This window comes from Anabrus simplex, chromosome 13 (assembly GCF_040414725.1).
Source record: "Anabrus simplex isolate iqAnaSimp1 chromosome 13, ASM4041472v1, whole genome shotgun sequence".
In the NCBI taxonomy this organism is placed as follows: Eukaryota; Metazoa; Arthropoda; class Insecta; order Orthoptera; family Tettigoniidae; genus Anabrus; species Anabrus simplex.
In genome coordinates, this window is record NC_090277.1 from 18,068,104 (window position 1) to 18,087,447 (window position 19,344).

Sequence of the window (19,344 nt, forward strand, 5' to 3'; positions counted from 1 at the left end):
TCTATTCATAAACTACAGCCGATTCCTTCCACCTATTTAGCCAACTTCATTCACCATAATTTATTTCATCTTTATTAGCTCCTCAACTAAGGTTGGCGTCAGGAAGGGCATCTGACCGTAAAACAAGCCATTTAAACTGATCTCACAGAATTCAATAAACGAAATTTCCTCTCCTTCCCAAAACTTGCAGACACTCCGAAACACAGTTATGATCAGTTTCGTAAACCTCGTCTGTTTCATTACTTTCAGTTTCGTTGTTCAAGAGCACTTTTTCCTCCGTTTCAGCCAACCACGAAAGTATCTGATTAGTGGATGGCATTGTAACTTGTATATATTGTCTAACAACAGTCACAGTATAAAGATTTCACATTAAACACAAGCATGAAACAAACCCTGACGTATTACAAGGCGCGAAATGTAAGTAGCACAGTTACTCGCTACTGAGCGCACCGCTCACCAAACATACACTACCGTGCCTAATAATGAATTGCGGGTATTTGTTTTCAAAGATAATGAAAGTGACTGGCACATCCCCTTCATAACAATCTGTTAGAAAGGTACAGGGAGTTTCAAAGTTGGAGGTCTTGTAACATTCCAACAAGAAGCAATATAGTACGAAGGTGAGCGCCGCGCTCACCATGCGAGTAACCGCGGGCTAATAGCTGTCAGTGGCTGGCTGCGAAAGGTTTGGAGGCAATTGGTAAAATATCAGTCATTAATTGCACGTTGATTTAAGTGTACAGTTTTATGGTATGTCATTGTTCGGCCATATTCTATTATTACAACTCGAAAGACCACTGAAAAGATTATTCGGGTAAGTGCGGAGTAGGGTATTGTTTAATTCGAGTTTGTGTGTGTGTTTTTCCACAATTGCGGTTGTATTTAATAAAGTTCTGGATGTTAACAGACCATGGAGAGATTGGAAGAGTCAAGAAGTTTAAGTAGGTACCTTGAAGTAATTCGAGAGAATGGGCTAGAACAAGAAGCGACCAATATCCGCATCCGAAAATTAGAGCGAGCGTTCCAGTTGACTAAAACCATCCATAATAAGATGCTGAGTTTCGGAGTCAAAGTAACACATTACAACACTGTTAGACCAGAAGGCTTATATGCTTCGGAGACCCTGTGCATGAATCGAAAAGCACAAGGCAGTGAACGCAGGCTACTACGGAAGATCTTGGTCAACAGATGGCTTGACGGAGAGGTTCGACTGAAAGAAGCATACACCAAAATGCGTTTCTGAAGATGTTCCGCATGCCGAATGACTGCTACTGAACTTAAATCTGAAAGACAAAAACCGCGATTGCTTCTCCGAGATGCTTGAATTTCTCGTGGGCCTTTGGATCCTTATTGAGTAATAAATATTATTGCACACAGTAGTGAACTTAATTGCGTTCACTTCTTATTTCAGTGATTTGTCACAGGATACTGAAGAAAAACCAGTGAAATTATTTCTATCCTTTGTTTATCCAAAGGCACCACACAGTCGTTATCCCCTGCCACCAAAGGCAGCGCCTTCTAACTTCATAAATATCAACGAGTGCTTCATGACGTTTGTTTTTCTCTATTGTGTAAACTGGTCGGTGGCACTGAAGTCTTACGGAACCGCACGTTTTCACTTGCCTCATATCCTCGTGTCGGTGTCAGTGACATTCTAATACACGTAATACAGTTGACAAACGAGCAAGCTGCTGGTGGTCCTGCGTTCACATATCGATGTGGTAGTCGTGGTGATTGTTTTAGGAGGAAGTACAACTGTATTCTGTGAACAATAATCAAAGGAGATAAGAGAAGTTCGAAGGATGAAAGCATTGGCAAAAGAACAGAAAGGACCTATGACCGTCGGGTGCGGAAGAGAGCAGGAGTTGAAGCTAGAGGTCGCGTGTGGGCGGAGGAGACGGTGGATAAAATCTCCACCCACAGTCTAATGTGGGCCCCGCGAGAATGCAAGTTCTTAGCTCTTGCAAGTCAAAGAAATGGAATAACAAAGGATAGGCGGGTTCCTTAACACTTCGGTGGGATAGGTGTGTTCAATGTTGGCTGCTCAATGAAACTTATACATTGTCTGTAATTCAAAGTTGAATATTAATGGAGTGTCGTTGTTTTGAGATGTTGAGGTTTGTTGATATGAAAATTTCCTTTAATGTGTGTTGCCTGTAGTGTCAATAAATCTACCGACTGATCCATAAGTAACTTGCATATTCACAATTAGCTCTACTAATGCCCTCGAAGTTAAGTTGACAGATTGTTAGCTGAGCGCCCAGGGTCTGAGTATTAAATGCTGAGTCCCGAGTCTTCTTGTCGATTTTACTGTCGTGGCTATGGAGCTCCATGGGGCAGTACGGCGGCATCTTATGAGTTGCTTTCTTAGCACGCGGGGGACACACGTAGGGTGTGCAGTTCGTCAATGCACTCCTCCTCACATCCGGCAACAGCAAGACTGAACCCAACTTGGCAGGTTCGATACTCACGTCAAACAGCTCTCTACAACCAGGTTGAAATCTTGAAAACGAGCATGCAACTCATCAGCTCAGTTCAATCTCTGAAATGCCTCCTGTGACTCTACAAAAAGACTACGTCTCGCAGTCTGGTCAAGACGGAACAGAGGAATTCGGTGTGGCACTGCTCGAACATCATTGGGGTTGGTTTAGAAATGCAGACTATCCACCACATCGTGCACTTCTTATACCGGTTCCTTGGATGAAATCTACAGTTACCCCAGAAGCAATCTCATAGGTGACAAACTTTTAAGTCCAAATATGAAAAGATCCTGTAAGTTGTTTATTTCTTATAGTCTTGTATGCTAAATAAATTCTTTAATACAGGCTTGATGTTTAAAGGGAATAACACCTAGGTCATCGGCCCACAATACTTGATATACTGTATTTGTAAATAATGGGGGTGTTGTGAAAACATTGACCCAAGGTGTAATGCTTAACGAATGACTTGATCTTGCAGTCGATTTGCTTGGTAATTTTCATTGCTTATTCATTCATTCATTCATTCGTTTTAAAAAAATATAGGAAAATCATCTATTTGTGTTTTATAGTCTCATATTTTTTCCCATCAGGTCAGCTTAATATTTTTAAAATGGCCTTACGAGTGACGGAGATACATTAAGCAACAGGACATTTTATTTCATTGTATGTTATTGTACGCTGCTTAACATGTGAACGTTGCAAATGCACTAGTTATGTAATATATTGAAGTGATAATTACCACAGTAAATAATATTGTATTATAAATAATATTGCATTTGATAAATGACTAACTTCTCTGCAGACGTCTGATTGTTTCAAGACTGTTGTCTGATTTAATTTTCCAGCAATTTCAATTCATAATTGAATTTCTGTATATACAGCCTAAAATTCACACATTCCTTTCATCTTTCATTAGGTGCCTGTTCATTAAGTAATCCTTCATCCGTTCTGGCTTTAATCATCATTCTAATTTAGTATCGGATCCAAAAACTTCATGGTCTTCTTAGAGCATGAGCGAAGAAAATCAACGTTCTTGTCAATGTGTTTCCAACAGACTGTTTTTATTTTACAGCAAGTAGACTAGTGCTACCTCATGTTTGTAGTAAGTGAAATTGTGTATGCTCATAGCAAACTGATCAGCATATCTATGGTTTTTTCAGTTTGTATTATAGTATGTAAGATGAAGGGGATGTTGGCTCAGTACTGGTAGTGTTCAGCTTCAGGAAGTATAGTCACATCTATGGAGTGGCTCTAATAGTCTTGGAAATTGCACTTTTAGCTGATGAAACGTTTCTTTGAAGATCAATAAACAATAATTACTATACGGTGCCATTTGAGGAGAAAGGCCTTCTAATGACGGGTAGACTAAATGTTTTTAAAACAGCATTTCCAATGCTTATCAAGAATTTCCTTTTGTTTGTTCCAGATCAACAGCAAGTACAGCGAGGAGTTGGCGGGCGAATGTCTGGAATGGATCAAGATAATAACAAACGAAGATATAAACACGAACGGGGACATGGATAACTTCTACGAGCTCTTGAAAGATGGAACACTCCTGTGCAGGTTAGTAACTGCTTCAACTGAATATACTTGGTAGAGTTAGCTGTCGCCATCGGCAGCCTGGCAAATGCTGTACCCCTACCTTCCCTGTCCCATCGTAATTGATAGGAATCGGTCAATTGATGCTCTTGTCATTCAACACTTCATCATTTCTAGAGGACTATAATCAGTTGAAACAAATACATAAATCAGAAACGGTGTCAGGAGTAACACACATTTTGCATAGAGTGTGCCTTAAATAAACTTATGCCTGTTGCTCACGGTCAAATTTTCTGTCAAATTTATTGTACAATAATTTAATTTTATAAAATGTTTGTTGCTCACGGTCAAATTCAGGTTTTATAAAACCTTTGATAAAACTTTTCATAAAATAGGACATGTTCTATTCCGTAAAATTAATTTTACGAACCGAACCAATCAGCGAAGCTGACATCACGATGATGCTGGCGCTACGTCGTGAGAAGATTGTGAAGCTCGATTGTAAACAAACACTTCTTTCTAAAATGACAGGATCCGGAAGCTGTTAGTGTTTTACTCGATGAATACCGGAAATATCCTTGTTTGTACGAAGTTAACATGCCACTTTACCACAACAGAAATGCAAGGAGAGAGGCAGAAAACACAATCGCCGAATTCCTAACCTCAGCTAATTTTCGACCAAAGACAGCAATCCTCTACTTTCTTCTCTTCTTTTGATCCCACCCCTAGTCCAGCATTTCCTGGCATTTTTGTTCCTTTTTACCACTGTACAACATATAATTGCAGCTAAAGCAGTAAGTTTTGCTTTGTTTGTTGGAGACATAATCTCAAACACAGTCTAAGTTGAACAGCTGATTCTTGGTTTAAAAGTTTAGCGATAGATGGCAGCACATACACATCTTAGTTCAGAAGTGAGTTCATAGATGGCTATCCTGATGCTTCCACGGATTTTATAAAATAATTTTACCGTGAACAACACAACTTGTTTTCAGCAAAATTTTTATAAAATGAATTGTTCAACAAATTTTACGAAACATTTTACCGTGAGCAATAGGCATTACTGTAGTTAACACGAGTTGTATTTTAAATAACTGCTTTGGTCTGTCACAATAATTGCACGTATGCACAATTTTAAGCAAAGTTTCAAATATTATGTAAAAAACTTCTCGTTGAGACTCTTATAAAATTCTAGTGATGCTGTGGGTGTAATCATAGATATTTAAAGATACATGTTAAAAAGGTGAACACTTGATTAGGTTCATTTATTCATAGTTGAACCGTCAAATAGAGTTGACACCTTAAATGTTGTGAAAATCTTGTAAGAGTGTGGACGTTGTGGGCAGTCGGAGGTTGTACAGTTGCCCGGGAGTTGGGGGAGCATTCCCCGTTGCTTGTAATGGCTGCTATAATTTCAAAGTGACACTGCTGATGTTGATGTTATGACTGTATGGCTAGTTGTGGATGTTCCCTTACTCCTCGCTCTCGTAATCCTACCACTAGTACAGCTGGAGGTATAATGATCCACCATTACAAGATATTAGAATCATTCCATATTGACGGTTTTCACTTTGCAAAGGAAATTTAATATGTCCTATTCAGTACATACAAATCCCCATCATTAGATGGAGTAATGTCATACATGTTTCAACTCTTTTGAGCCATCTTCAGTGAAAAAAAGGTTAGTTTTTTTACATAATTGATGGTAAACAATGTGTTAAAACATAATGAAGAAAAGAATGAAAACAAATGAGAGACGTGACGAAATTAAAACAATAAGCGATTATGGCGAGGTGTTGCAGTGTGTTACAATGAAATAAAGGACAAAATCACTGTGCTAAAATTAAGACTGTCTTCGTTGAGTCACCATCGCAAACTGTTAGGAGGGCAGCAAAAACTTGAGAAACTATCTGGCACTTCGTTTTCTTCTCAAACTTAGTGACCATTCGTCATCTCGATGGCTCTATTTGCATTTGAAATATAAATACGGGGGGGGTGTCAAAAATAACCAGAATGATTTTATTACAGCAAAATACTCGCTAGCTTTTGAAATTCATTTCCAGACCTTCGAAGTATTCTTCGTCAGGTGCAATAAAACTGTTCCAGCGTTGAGTCCACTGTTCAAAGACTTTGATAGTCTTGAGTATACTTGAAATTGCATTGTTTACTTCTTGATCACTTTGAAAATGACGACCCGGAAGTTCCTTTTCACTGCAGAAAATGTCTCGTGGGGCTAGGTCCGGTGGACGTGGCATCAGCTCAGTGCACAGGTGCATAATCCATCCCGTTTCACCAAAGTTTTTCTTCTGCACTTGTTCTTTTCAGTCGCCCCTTTAACACTTCACAATAGTAACAGAACGTTACACAATACCCTGCTTATCAAAAAAGACAAGGTGCATGACTTTCCCTGCACTCGCCTGAGCTTAGTCCTTTTTGAGTCTTGGACTGGAGTGATGCTTCTATTGTGCACTATGATGGTTTGTCTCTGCGTCATAATGTTGGAACCAACTCTTGTCACGTGATAACCTTGTCCAAAAAATCTGGTTCCCGCCAGAGTCTCCCTCTCCATTCTTGACGTGGCATCACACGGTGAGTGTTCTGTTCATCATTCGTTGAAACTTCTCTACACTCTAGAACATTGCGTATGTGTTCGGCTGATCCATAGATGTTTATAATTCCAGCAGTCTGTTCAGTGGTTAAAAGGGCGGTCTTCCCGCAACATGTTCACATTGATGTCGATTTTCGAAGTTGAGGGTCTTCTGGGGCGTGGAGCATCCTCAAGATCAGTTTTACCCTACTTAAAGCATTTGTTTCCTCTCTGTAAGCTTGCTGCAATATTTCCACTGTTTGTGTTGGAGTTTTGTCTAGGAGAACAGAGCGTGCTGCTGCAACTTGGGATCCATGTCGGGTCCAGCGAACACGGTCTCCTTCCTCAGCTGTTCCCCTGCAACTGAGAAGCCCGAGGCGAGTGACATGCTTCCCACTGTATCACTGTCAGACCTTTCCAGTACTACCACCTGGTACTACCACAGCCCAGGATTATAAGAACACACAAAAACTAATTTGGATTATTTTCTGACATCCCTTCCTACATGTCTGCCAAGTCGGCTCACGAGCTTGAAGTCTTTCATAAGCAGAGCCTCAGGTGAATTCCAGACCACATAACGAAAGAAGTCCTGGCGGGGCTTGGGCCATATTGTATGGAGATGGATCATGGAGGTTGCAAAAACTGCTCCAGTGTGGATATTTCCAGACAGACACAGAAGAGGAAGGAGAGTATCCGCTGGGACAGGAAACGGGATTCACTGGACAAATGTCATTGCTTGATGCGCTACTTACAGGTCGTTCCATGTTAAGAAATCAGTATTGCTCTTACGACAACAAAGTTCTGGTGAACAGCATCATGGGAAAACTGTGGCATATATATTGGTGAAACTCTGTACAAAAGCTCAGTGCTGAAGTTTAAGGCAGACTGGGAGAAAATAGACAGCAGATATTTTTTATAGGTTTGGGCTGGGGGATGCATGTAATTGCACTCGATACATTTCCCCTGGCAACGCCGGGTACTACTTTGTTGTCATATCGCCCCATAAAAATAATGGTAACAGTTAAATGCGCTTGTGGAAAAAGTCATAAAAATGTGGCAAAAGTACAGCTGAATAACAAAACCGAGCAGCTAAAAATCATAGTGTATTTCTGTATCGGTACAAGTCATGCCGTGATGTATCGCTGCACACTACAGCATCAAAATCATCAGTAACAACTGCTGTAGATTAGGACACACACAAATAAACATATGAATTGTGTTGAAAAAGTTCCTGGTGATTCATGGCTTTGCGTGTACCAGAGCAACTCAGAAGGAAGGTAAAAAAGCAACAGCCATTGCGATTCCTCCATGCGAATGTATTTATAAAATAGAGAATGTTATTAAAATAACTCAAAACGTGCAAAAACATCTCATCCACTTTCTTTCATAATACAAAAAGTAAGTGCCTAAAGAGTGTTCACTCCTTGTAGGTCGCGAAGAGCAATGATGTTTTCTTAATGTGGAATAAACCGAGTGTAATGTTCGTGGTATGAGCAACCAGACTTGTTAATACACCCATCATCTGTGTCATTTATCTGTGTAAATATTTTTAATTTTTGTTTTATGTCATCCAACTAATGGTTCACTATCATAAATTAATCTCCTGCTCAACTTATCAAAAGTTGCAACTTGTCAACAAATGTTGGTAGAAAGTGTTCTGTGATGGACAAGTGTCGACTCTTGCAGGTTGGTGAACTGCCTACAGCCCGGCTCTGTTAAGAAGATAAACGAGAGTAAGATGGCCTTCAAGTGTATGGAGAACATCAACCAGTTCCTGGAGGTGGCCAAGAACATGGGAGTTCCTGCCCAGGAGACCTTCCAGACTGTCGATCTGTGGGAGAGACAGAACCTTAACTCGGTCGTCATCTGCCTGCAGTCGCTGGGCAGGAAGGTGAGATACTGTTTGATTGCAACTTTTTTCTGAAAATTTATGCTTTTTAAAAGTCTTGTCTAGTTTATGTTCAGGAACATTTTGTTGAATGTTAAACTCGGGGCTGCCTCTTCTTGAATCCAGCCACGGCCCGTCCTCGGTTCACTACCTTCTTTTGTTAAAACTTCAAGTGTTTAGTGTGAAACTCTATCAATCATTGCATAAATATTTCACGCACTGAAGCTGTTAATTTTTTACCTCGGAAATTTTCCATTTTACAAACCATTCTAGTCATTATTCCGTATTGAAAAATAGCTAATCGCCAAGTTTACACAAGGAGTAATTTTAATACCACCTTTTCAATACAATTTATTCCACTATTGTGTGGTTAAATACACATAGAAATTACCAGAATTTTAAAGGTACATGTTTCGCCCACTATTTATTGGGCATCATCAGCCTCATTCAATCTTAAAACGCACACTGGTCTAAGGAATCGTAACGATTTACATAAAACGCATTGAATGAACATTTACAGGTGTTGATACTGTGGTAGCATAATGATTACAGCACAAAAATATTGAATAAAACAGAACTTGTACTGAAATCACTTTGAAAAATTAAAATGTTCATCTAAAAGTAATTGTCACGCATTGTTTTTTTAAAAATAATCCGTGTCTGACACTGAAATGGATCTTTTTGAAAAAAGCTTGAACAATATATATCACGCTTGGAGAGCAGAATATCGTGTACCTTTAAAATTCTGGTAATTTCTATGTGTATTTAACCATTAAAATTACTCCTTGTGTAAACTTTGTGATTAACTTTTCCATTTTTTGCTCCCAAGAATGCTTTCCTTGATTTGTTGGGAATTTTCAAGCGCAACTGTCCAGTACTGTAAACTCCGCCACAGTAAATTTTCTGCCTGTAGCACTAATACGGCGTTTCTGCACAAATTAAATTGTTCGTATTTTAAAATTTGCCATAAAAGTTAAAAGCCTCTCCATAACTCTCAAAGCAAAGTTTGTCATATACCGTGTACTGAAACTGTTGTTTGTGCCCTGAGCAGAACTGCTCTCGTGGACAGAGAGCTACGACAGACGGTTCATCCATGAGCCGAGTACCACAGTGTATTTTACAACAAGAAAACTTAATCAGCAATCCCGTTCAATACATATTAGAGAAAGGATCTTAAAATGAAAAGTATCGTCAGAAGGGGGGTTTGTGGAACTATACAAATGGTGCAAAAAAAGTGTTGATGAAATCATTTTATTAAGGTTTAAACTGGGTTCTAATAATTAATCAACATGTTTTATGCGATTTCACACAATATTTCAATGTTCTTGACAGTAAGTCTCTGGTGCTTTCAGCTCAGTAGATCCTTATATAGCAAAACTCCTAGACATCTAGAGAAACCAATCTTGTCAGCACTCGGAAAGGGAGTTCAAAGTTGCATAAGTTTCGACATCTGGATTGTTGTTCAAATTTAATTTGAATTCTGAATTCTTCTTCAAATTTAATTTGAATTTGTCTTTAGAAAATCTATCGGGGTACTTCTTCCACTGTTCTTCCTCCATATTGCTTTCTTAACCTTAGATATGATTTTGTGTTGAAAAAATATGCTCTGGTCTGGATGAGTAAAAACACTAACATAGCCAACAAGAGTAGACAGTATATAGGTGAAACTGTTAAATTCATGACACTACTAACTGAAATTAGTTTAAACTGCTGCAACATCATTGTTTAAATTTTTAATTTGATTTCACAGCTGCAGATTGGCTATTCTTGCTGGGATATAAGTTACTGGTGGTTTCCATAAATTATATTTTAATATTTATTGACTAGTGTTGAGTTCTGATCAAACAAAATGTTAAAAATCTGTTCAAGAAAGGAAAAAAATCTATTTTAAAAATGCAGATAAACATGCTGAAACATAAAAGAAAAGGGAAAAGATGGCAAAATATAGTAAAATTATAAAAATCTGAAACAAATTGTTTTAGTTTCATGTCATGTCCCCACAGACACATTGACTTGTCTGTATGAAAATAGCTATACACTCAACGCTCGATTAACTGGGATAATACAGGGTTCAGGCTTCTGTGGTTAACCCACAAAAAGTTAAAATAGAGCAGGTGTAATGAAAGTACAGTTAAATGGTACTACTCTATTAACTTACCCAATGCGTTGCAGTAAAAGTAACAAACAGCACTTTACGTTGAAACTAATAAGGCAAAGAAAAATGTTCACTGTTTCTGAAAATAGTCATGGTTTTCTGCTTTTGTGCCGAGAATCACTTTAGTCTTTATTTTGCTTCTCAAGTTTCTCAAAAGAAGTTTTTCGGCCCTCGATGTACTCCAGCAATGACTCGACATTTGCCAAGGCAGCCCCATGCATAACTGTTTGTGCTTGTGTGGCGCAAGCAGCTGTTTCCCCCTCCTCATCACTTTCACTTCCCTCTCCCTCCCTGCCTTTTACTTCGTCAATCTGTTTGCTTGTCAGCTCTTCGTAGCCTTGGTCGTTCTGGTCACTATCGAACCACTGACGAATATTGTCTTTGTCAACTTCCTCTCCACTTGGGACAGTTTTTACGGCTTCAGTCATTTTCATCAAATCCGAGAAATCCATAGTCTTCAGAAATATCTGGGATGATTTTTTTCCCAAACCGAAGGAATCTCAAACAGCATCGAGAATTCTACATTCTTTTCTAAAAGTTTTGAAATCATTGCCCTACTGAATCCTCTTTTGAAGAAGAGATGATCGATAATTTCTTTTAAGTGCAGATATTACATCCTGGTCCATAGGCTGGATTAATGGAGTGGCATTGTGAGGCAAAAAATTTGCGTAAATGTTGTCATCTGCTGATTTTAAAAGGATTTGATTTGGGTGCAAGGGTGGATTGTGTGTCAAAAGAACGGCCTTTTCAGAGAGTCCATTTGATTTTAAATATTTACGAACTTTGGGGACCAAGTTATTGTCAAACCACAGTTAAATCTCAACTGTTCATCCAAGCAGACTTGGTTATTGTACACAACAGGCAAATTTTTAACCTCTGTACCTTTGAAAGAGAGAGGTTTTTCTGCTTTTCCAATGACGAGCAAAGGTAATTTGAGTGCCCGTTTTGTTCACGCAGGTCATGATCATCATCCTTTCTTTAGATGCTTTATAGCCTGGTGCACAGCGCTCTGGTTTGAAAGCAAGAGTACGGGTTGGTAGGCATTTACAATACAGGCCAGACTCCTCCGCATTGTAAATTTGTTCTCGTACCAAACCCTCATCCAGAACAAATTGAACTGTTGAGCAGATTCTGTATTTCCACTTGACAACTCGGCTTTTACACTGACATCACAGATGTCATGTTGCTGTTTAAAGCATGTAAACCATCCGGATGACTCATCAAAATCAGTCATTTCCAAGAGCTTCGAAGAAAAACTTCGCTTTAGTCTTACAGATGGGAAACCAATCCAACATGCATTGGTTTGTCCATAGTTTTTTTCGGTTTGTCATACCACTGTTTACATTGGATGAACAAGCAAATGATAAAAGTTTGTCTTTGTTGCATAAAACATGCAACATGGTAAATCGCCAACGTTATATTGGACACACACCTGTTTAAACGGTAGAACCTCATTCTATGTTTTGTACGATATCCAACTTTGTTGAATCATTAAAGACATGTTTGTGAATTGAACTGCACTGAACAAAAACAAGACAATGACTGAGAGTGGGGCAGTGTGGCGTAGAGCAGGTGCTTGCCGCCGGTGATACACCAGCTTCAAGGTCACGCCACCCCTGCTACTATTACCACTCGCCATTATCATCTCAACCCTTTGTAATTCTGTATTACTGTAACTCCTAGCACTCGTGCATTTTTAGTGTTTTTGATATCGCGGTTGATCTGAGAGTCAAGTGGTGCTGCACCTTAGTCCTTTCACTACGTATTACCATCTTCAATGGTAAGACAGGATCACCATAGTAAGACCTCTCTCAACATTTTAAGTGTAACACAATATTATGGAAATTACGGAGCGGTGACTTTCTAAATAGATTATGAACAGGCTTAGGAACGGCATTGTTCACTAGGGCATATGACGATGCATTTTGTAAATGTAACATGTTATTCTGTCAAGTATTTTATAGTTTTCTTCCAACAATTACATGTAAAATTACTTATCGCTCTAATTTACTAACATAATTCTGTTGCTTTTAACAAAACATAAATCATTTTAGAGCCGGCCCCGTGGTGTAGGGGTAGCATGCCTGCCTCTTACCCGCAGGCCCCAGGTTAGATTCCCGGACAGGTCAGGGATTTTTACCTGGACCTGAGGGCTGGTTCGAGGTCCACTCAGTCTACGTGATTAGAATTGAGGAGCTATCTGACTGTGAGATAGCGGCCCCGGTCTAGAAAGCCAAGAATAACGGCTGAGAGGATGCATCGTGCTGACCACACGACACCTCATCTGCAGGCCTTCGGGCTGAGCAGCGGTCGCTTGGTAGGCCAAGGCCCTTCAAGGGCCATGTAGGGTATATCATTTTAGAAACAATACATTACATTTAGTGTAGTTGCATCTTTGCTTTACAAAATGAATAAAAGGGACATTTTCCTATGAGGATGCACCTTAATCTAAAATCCTTAACAAATCCATCAGACAGGTGAATCTCCATTAGCTGTCAAATATCCTTGCTCTATATGAACACTGCACAGGAGTTTAGAATTGAGCATGCAATAACCAGCACTTCTCCTTCCCAGCTGGCCAACATTTAGATGAACCTTTATGCCTTAATGCTCAAGGCTATGTAAACAAAGAGCTCATTTTGTTTGCAGGCTCACAACTACGGCAAGCCTAGCATCGGCCCCAAGGAGGCTGAGAAGAACGTGAGGAACTTCAGCGAGGAGCAGCTGAGGGCAGGTCAGGGTGTGATCAGCCTGCAGTACGGCAGCAACAAGGGAGCCAACCAGAGCGGCATCAACTTTGGCAACACCAGGCACATGTAAGCTGTACGTTCTGGGCGTAACAGGCAGTACAACGACAAATATTGGGTACTTAATGCTTCCTTCACTTTTGAATCTGTTATGGAAAGCGGCCAACAATGGAAATTGGTTTATTTAATGTTGAAGCCTCAGAATAGTCTTTGCCTCTGTTTTCAAAAAGAAACTCATTGTACTAGTCATGCAATTGTTTCCATGTACATATTGGAATGTCTGTGTTTCTTCCATTTCAGAACTCCCTGAGTTTTGTTTTTCAAGTACTGTTTAAGAACCGTCTCAATCGCACATAGAGATGGTTCAATCTTCGGAGGTTGTTCTTTTCATTTTTCAAAAATACACATTTTTTTTAAGATTAACAAAAATAATTTTTTTAATAGAAGAAACTTATTTGAATTAATACGTAACATTCATTCTTATGATATTAAACTAAGGAAAGCGCTATCCTAACTTAAAGGGTACGAAGTAAAGTCAGTCAATTCTCGGACTGATCTTGTAAGTAGCTCATTGTATACCTTCTACATTTGACCTCCAGAGCAGTTCCCTTTTAAAGCTAGACGTTGCCGCCACAATCTGAACTATTCCAGGTCACTTTCTCACGTAGTGTTAGACTGCCATTCAGTTTTAATTTCTTCCGCCGTCTGACAGTCTTCGTCCTTTCAGTTAAATTTTTCACTTTCGGGAATAGGAAGAAGTCTGAGGCTGGAAGGTTGGGCGAATGGGGAGAATGTTGTACCAGGGTCTTGTTCTTGGTTGGGAGAGCAGATATCGTGCTGAATGTGCCAAGTGGTGCTTCCTCCTATACATGTTTCCAGACTTTCACATAGAAAATAGCAAACTGTCTTCAGACTCGGTTGCACTTTCGTAATAATTTTTGATGGTGTAATGAACATTGGACCACCATTAATCAGTGTCAAACTGGGAAACCTGTTTGCACGTTTGGGAACGTCCCATGGCATTCAGCATTTAAAAGCTTTTTCACCCAGTCTAAAGCAGAATATGTTGTTAACATGAATCCTTCAGTTGACTGTTTGCAGAGAGCAAGCACATAGTCTCTCCCAATTGGCACTGCTTTTGACGGGTAACAGTAACATTGCTCCACACTAGTGCAGCAAGTAGTCTGGGTAGATCTTGTTTGGTGCAAATGTATTTGGACATTTCTTGAATTACAAAACTGTTGGGAAGTTTTCAATTTAATTTTCACTTCTTGATCTCTTCTTCCATATTTGATAATTTTTAGAAATATTTTTCTTGTCTGTTTTATATATCCTTGTGTGCTGTTCTTTCACTGTTGTAGAATTCCAAGCCTGTTATGACCAGTTATTATAAGGAGAGAGAATTTATTTGGAGTTGATATTTAAATAATATTGATACTATTTAAAGAGTAAAGCAGAGAAAGATGCACAAATTTGTATTGTGCAAGTGGAGAAGTTAGTAAGTAAGAGAACATTAAAAATATGAGCTCTTCAAGAAGTTCATTGTTCTGTCTTTGTATAAAAAAGCAACAAGAAATTATTAAAAAAACAAATTGAACACTAAAGGGAAATATGTGTACAGTTCTAGAAACTAGCTGTTGCTCAATAAAATGACCACATGTGAAAATGAACCCTGTTTACAGGGAGTTGTTACTGTTGTATTCCCATTAGAAGTTAAGATGCACAAAATGTATGTGCTAAACTGGCCTCCAGGTTCTCCTGAACTTAATCCACAGATGTTGACTCCAGCAAATTAAATTCTTGGAAAGGGAATGTGCCAATCTAGAATTGGGAATTTTGAGAGAATTTTCCGTTCATATCAAGATTCCATCATTCCAGAGGAGAGAGAATTATTCTGCACAATGTAAACCAGACTTATGTGAAATACCTTTATTTTATTCTGTATACTTTTTAAAAAACAACTCATACCATTAATTGTATAAAGCCATTTTACATTGTTTGCGTTGGTCCGAGTTGCACATACATTTAGTGATCGAGCCTTGTACTCTTCTAATAGATAGCCTATTTTTGTTGCTATTTTATTACAGACCTTGTACAGTATGAGATATTCATAGGCAGAGCTCTTAAATTGGAGTGTTATTTTAAATTATTATTACGTGTTATAAGAGCTGATGTCTATTTAAAGAAACAAAAGCATTTATGGAAGTTTGAAATGTTGAATATTTTACTACAAATGTCTTCTTTGTAAATTTCTTTACTCAAGTCTTATCTTCCTATTTACTTTACATTTTAAGATATGTAGTTTATCCATTTGGATAATAAAAATTGAAAAGAAAAAGAAATCTTTTAATTTCATGCATTCCTTAACTCTTTCCTGCCCACAGTTTCACTCACTTATCCCAGTTTTCAACCTATTATTTATGAAAAATCGAAACAGAGTACATTGTTTCAGAAAAAGTTAAATATAATAACTATTGATCACAATGTACTCAAATTTTCTTGAATATTAGAAAATATACAATCGCATAAATTTCTGTACTCACGCTCATAGGTTGTTGGTTCAAATCTCCACCCACTACTAGTGATACTCGACACAGAGGTAAGCTGCATTTGTCACATTCTCATGTTGTCTGAATCCGTCTAAACCAGGGCCTCTAAAATTCCCAAAATCTCACACGTGCAGACAGCGGCGCAGAGTTCCTGTGCACAGTGCATCGGTCCCGCTCGGCTTGGCTCGGACCAACGCTTCGTCTCTGGGCCACTCGGCTTGGATTTGGAGCGCTACGGAGCAAGTGAGGGAGACGGGGGAGCGAGCGAGACAGGCGTGGGGAAAGAGAAAGACAGCGCTACTGCTCCAAAACGAGGAGTCGGGGTCTGCACTCTGGTCAACCAAGCAAAGTAAGTCTTTAGCACCGTGCACAGTGCATGCACCAGGTGCATGCAACCTGAGGGGCCCTGCTCTAAACCAATAATCACGTTATTCTGGAAGTGGAATACCGGTGTATTTCTTCTGAGCAAGTGTCTTACCATTCCATATCTGTTTTACCAGAATATGCCTGTTTGAATGCTGCATCGATATATATGCAACAGGCTATGTCACTGAATAGTGTCTTTTAACTCTTTCCCGCGGGTTGCTTAGTAAAGCGTACTCTGCTTTCAAACAGACTTCCTCTGCCACCTGTCTGCTAAACATACAACTTCATGGAACGAGTGAATTCCCTACACTTCCTAGATAGAACAGACAGCTGACTGCAGCAACATGGCTGCACATAACCAGTTGAGTGCAGAAGATATTTGTTACAAATTTGATATATTCATAAATGCAATGTTAGAGAGCTTGAAGTTGTAGGTATAATAAAAATGGTGTGGGAAGCAGCTAGGACAGAAGATGAATGTGAGGAAGATCGAAATACAGCACAGGACAGGAAATGTTCATTCAGGTACTACCTCCTTTTAAGCCTTACCCCTCGAGAATTAAAGTTCTCTGTGTTGTCTCTAGTTACATTTTAAGGGCCTGTACTACGACTGTCAGGTAAACAGCCAGATACGTAGGCTGCAGTTTTGCAAACTAGAAGTTAAAATCCCTTGGTAGTACGCAAGAAAATATTGAACGACGGTATTGTAATGTGGAAGATGTAACATTTTTTTTGGGTTGGTAATAAAGTTACTGAAAATATAGTGAAATTAGCGCGGTGGTATACGTGTTCCCTGCTGTTTTAGTTTGTTTAGCTCTATTCCTTTTGGAATTGTATTACTAGAATCCAATATCAGACTCTTATTAAGCTATAATGTGGAAGTTCAGGTCAAAAATAGAATTAGGACTGAAATATACACATACAACGAAATATTAAAATTAACTGTATAACGAAACTGAAACTGTTATAGAAAATAACACTAAAAATGTAACCTGGACACAAAAGTTAAGATTCAGGTTATGTATCTTTCTTTGTCTAGTACTATTCACGAGGATGCGCGTTAACGGCGATAGTAAAGTTTATATTCGTGATTAATACCACTGATCCAGCGTAGGATTATTAATTTTATTATTCAATTCATTGTTTGCTCATTGAATAAGTAGTTTCTTTCTTCTCAATACAATGTGAGAATAGTAACTGGCAAGCATTAATCTCACTTTAGTGTAAATACTTTAGTAGCAAGTTGTTATGAAGTAAAAGAAATATAACCTCCTTAACATCCTCATTCGACGGACGAATCGCCGTGAACGTCGTATACCTTTACTCCATATGTGCGTCGCGGATAGATTGGGAATAGAACCCACGCTTTTGACACGCATTTTAATGTTTAAGAAATGTGCACTATCACCTCTAGTACCTTACCGACTAACATTTAGATGGTAAAAAAATGTTAAACTATTGGGACTCGAACCTACTAAACACTGCATAGCAGCAAATGTTATCCTAACGACCACGGCTACCCATGAAGCTTCTTGCTGAGTGCTTGTGCCACACACACAGTCAGTAGCAACAACTTGCTAGCTTGGAAAATCTTTAAGAATTCTATGATAGCTGGACAGGAAGGATGACATACTTTATAAATATATACAGTACATGGATTACATTGTAACAACATAATTTCGTACAGCATCATGCAGATGTAGATTCATCTTGATGTGTAGCCATCTTAATTCTTACAGTAGCGTCCCCGACAGGAGCGAAGTCCCAGATAAGAGCGTTAACAGCCTCTCCAACTTCAGCATAGCTATACTCGAACATTTTCCCAGATTGCACATAAACGAAAGTCGTAAGAGTTTTCAACGAACTTCCTGATAAATGTCCAAACTGCCAAAATTTATACCGCACTTTTATCTGGCTGTCGTAGTACAGGCCCTAAATGTAAATTTTTATCTTATATGATCTGTATTAATCTTTCACAATTCTGGAGGTAGCACTTGCTTTTAAATGATGTAATTAGGCTATACACATTTACAGCAAGCTATACATGATCCAATATAAGCAATATGTGGAATTTAAGACAAATTATTTTGCATTATTATTGTTATTATTGCTATTATCATACTTATCGCATACCGATTGGTTTTTGTTAATTTCAGTGTACAAATTATCGCTAAAAAGCAATTGAAAAACTCTTCAGTCTCTGGTTTCATACCTCGCGTTAGTTTGTAGGCTAAAACCACCGTAAATGGCGATTTCTTGAAATCTGGATCTGTTGATTTGCAATTGTGCCAGCCGTCAGCATCAGGCACATGTTGGGTAACGGTACACAAGCTGAACATCGCCAGTTCACTTTTAGGCATCGTGAAATGCTATTAGATATATTCATTAGGAGCAGAGGTGCGAAAATACTGTGGTTTTTCGTGTGTTGCCTGACATATACAACATATACTGTATATGATTAGAAGAGCACATGGCGACATTTGTTTTCTATCGCTCGAGCTTTCGTGTGCGTGAGTGGACAGCTGACGGCTACATTGCCATCTAAATAATAGATTTTTGACTGACTGTCAAATAGTATCTGGATTCTACAAAGTTCCATGGGGAACCAAAAGTGGCAGTACAGTATATCTTGTATTGTGTCGGCTAAGACGGCAGATGAGCGGTGGGCGATAAAATGTCATGTCGGGTCTCCCAGACATGCGACCGGAATGGGAATATCGTAATGTTGGGCCTTACCAGACAGACGAGTAGTAAGGGTTAAAATATTAGGCCTACTTGGACAAAAAATTAGCTATCAGTTTTAATCCTTCCGTTAATTCTCTTTGGGATTATGGGCCTCTACGTAATTACACAATATTCCAACTAATGTCGGTTTATCTTCCAATCCCATTCAGTGAAAAATAAGTCATAATTTGTATGTCTGAGAGACGGTATGATTTGCTATCTAAATATCTTCATCCGACTGATCCCGAAAATGAAATGAATTGGGGCATTCAGGGCGAATTCCTGCATTCTTTGAATTACCAAGAAAATGAG

General features: G+C 38.9%; 1 protein-coding gene across 1 annotated transcript in view; it reads left to right on the plus strand.

Annotated features, from left to right (window-relative positions):
- The window catches only part of Chd64 (calponin 3), a 120,782-nt gene extending 105,047 nt beyond the window's left edge, over positions 1–15,735 (plus strand). The window contains exons 2-4 of the mRNA XM_067157448.2: positions 3,907–4,043; positions 8,290–8,494; positions 13,296–15,735. Of these exons, the coding sequence (XP_067013549.1) occupies positions 3,907–4,043; positions 8,290–8,494; positions 13,296–13,466 (513 nt within the window). The 3' untranslated portion in view covers positions 13,467–15,735. The remainder of the gene's footprint in view (positions 1–3,906; positions 4,044–8,289; positions 8,495–13,295) is intronic.
- Positions 15,736–19,344: the final 3,609 nt, after the last annotated feature.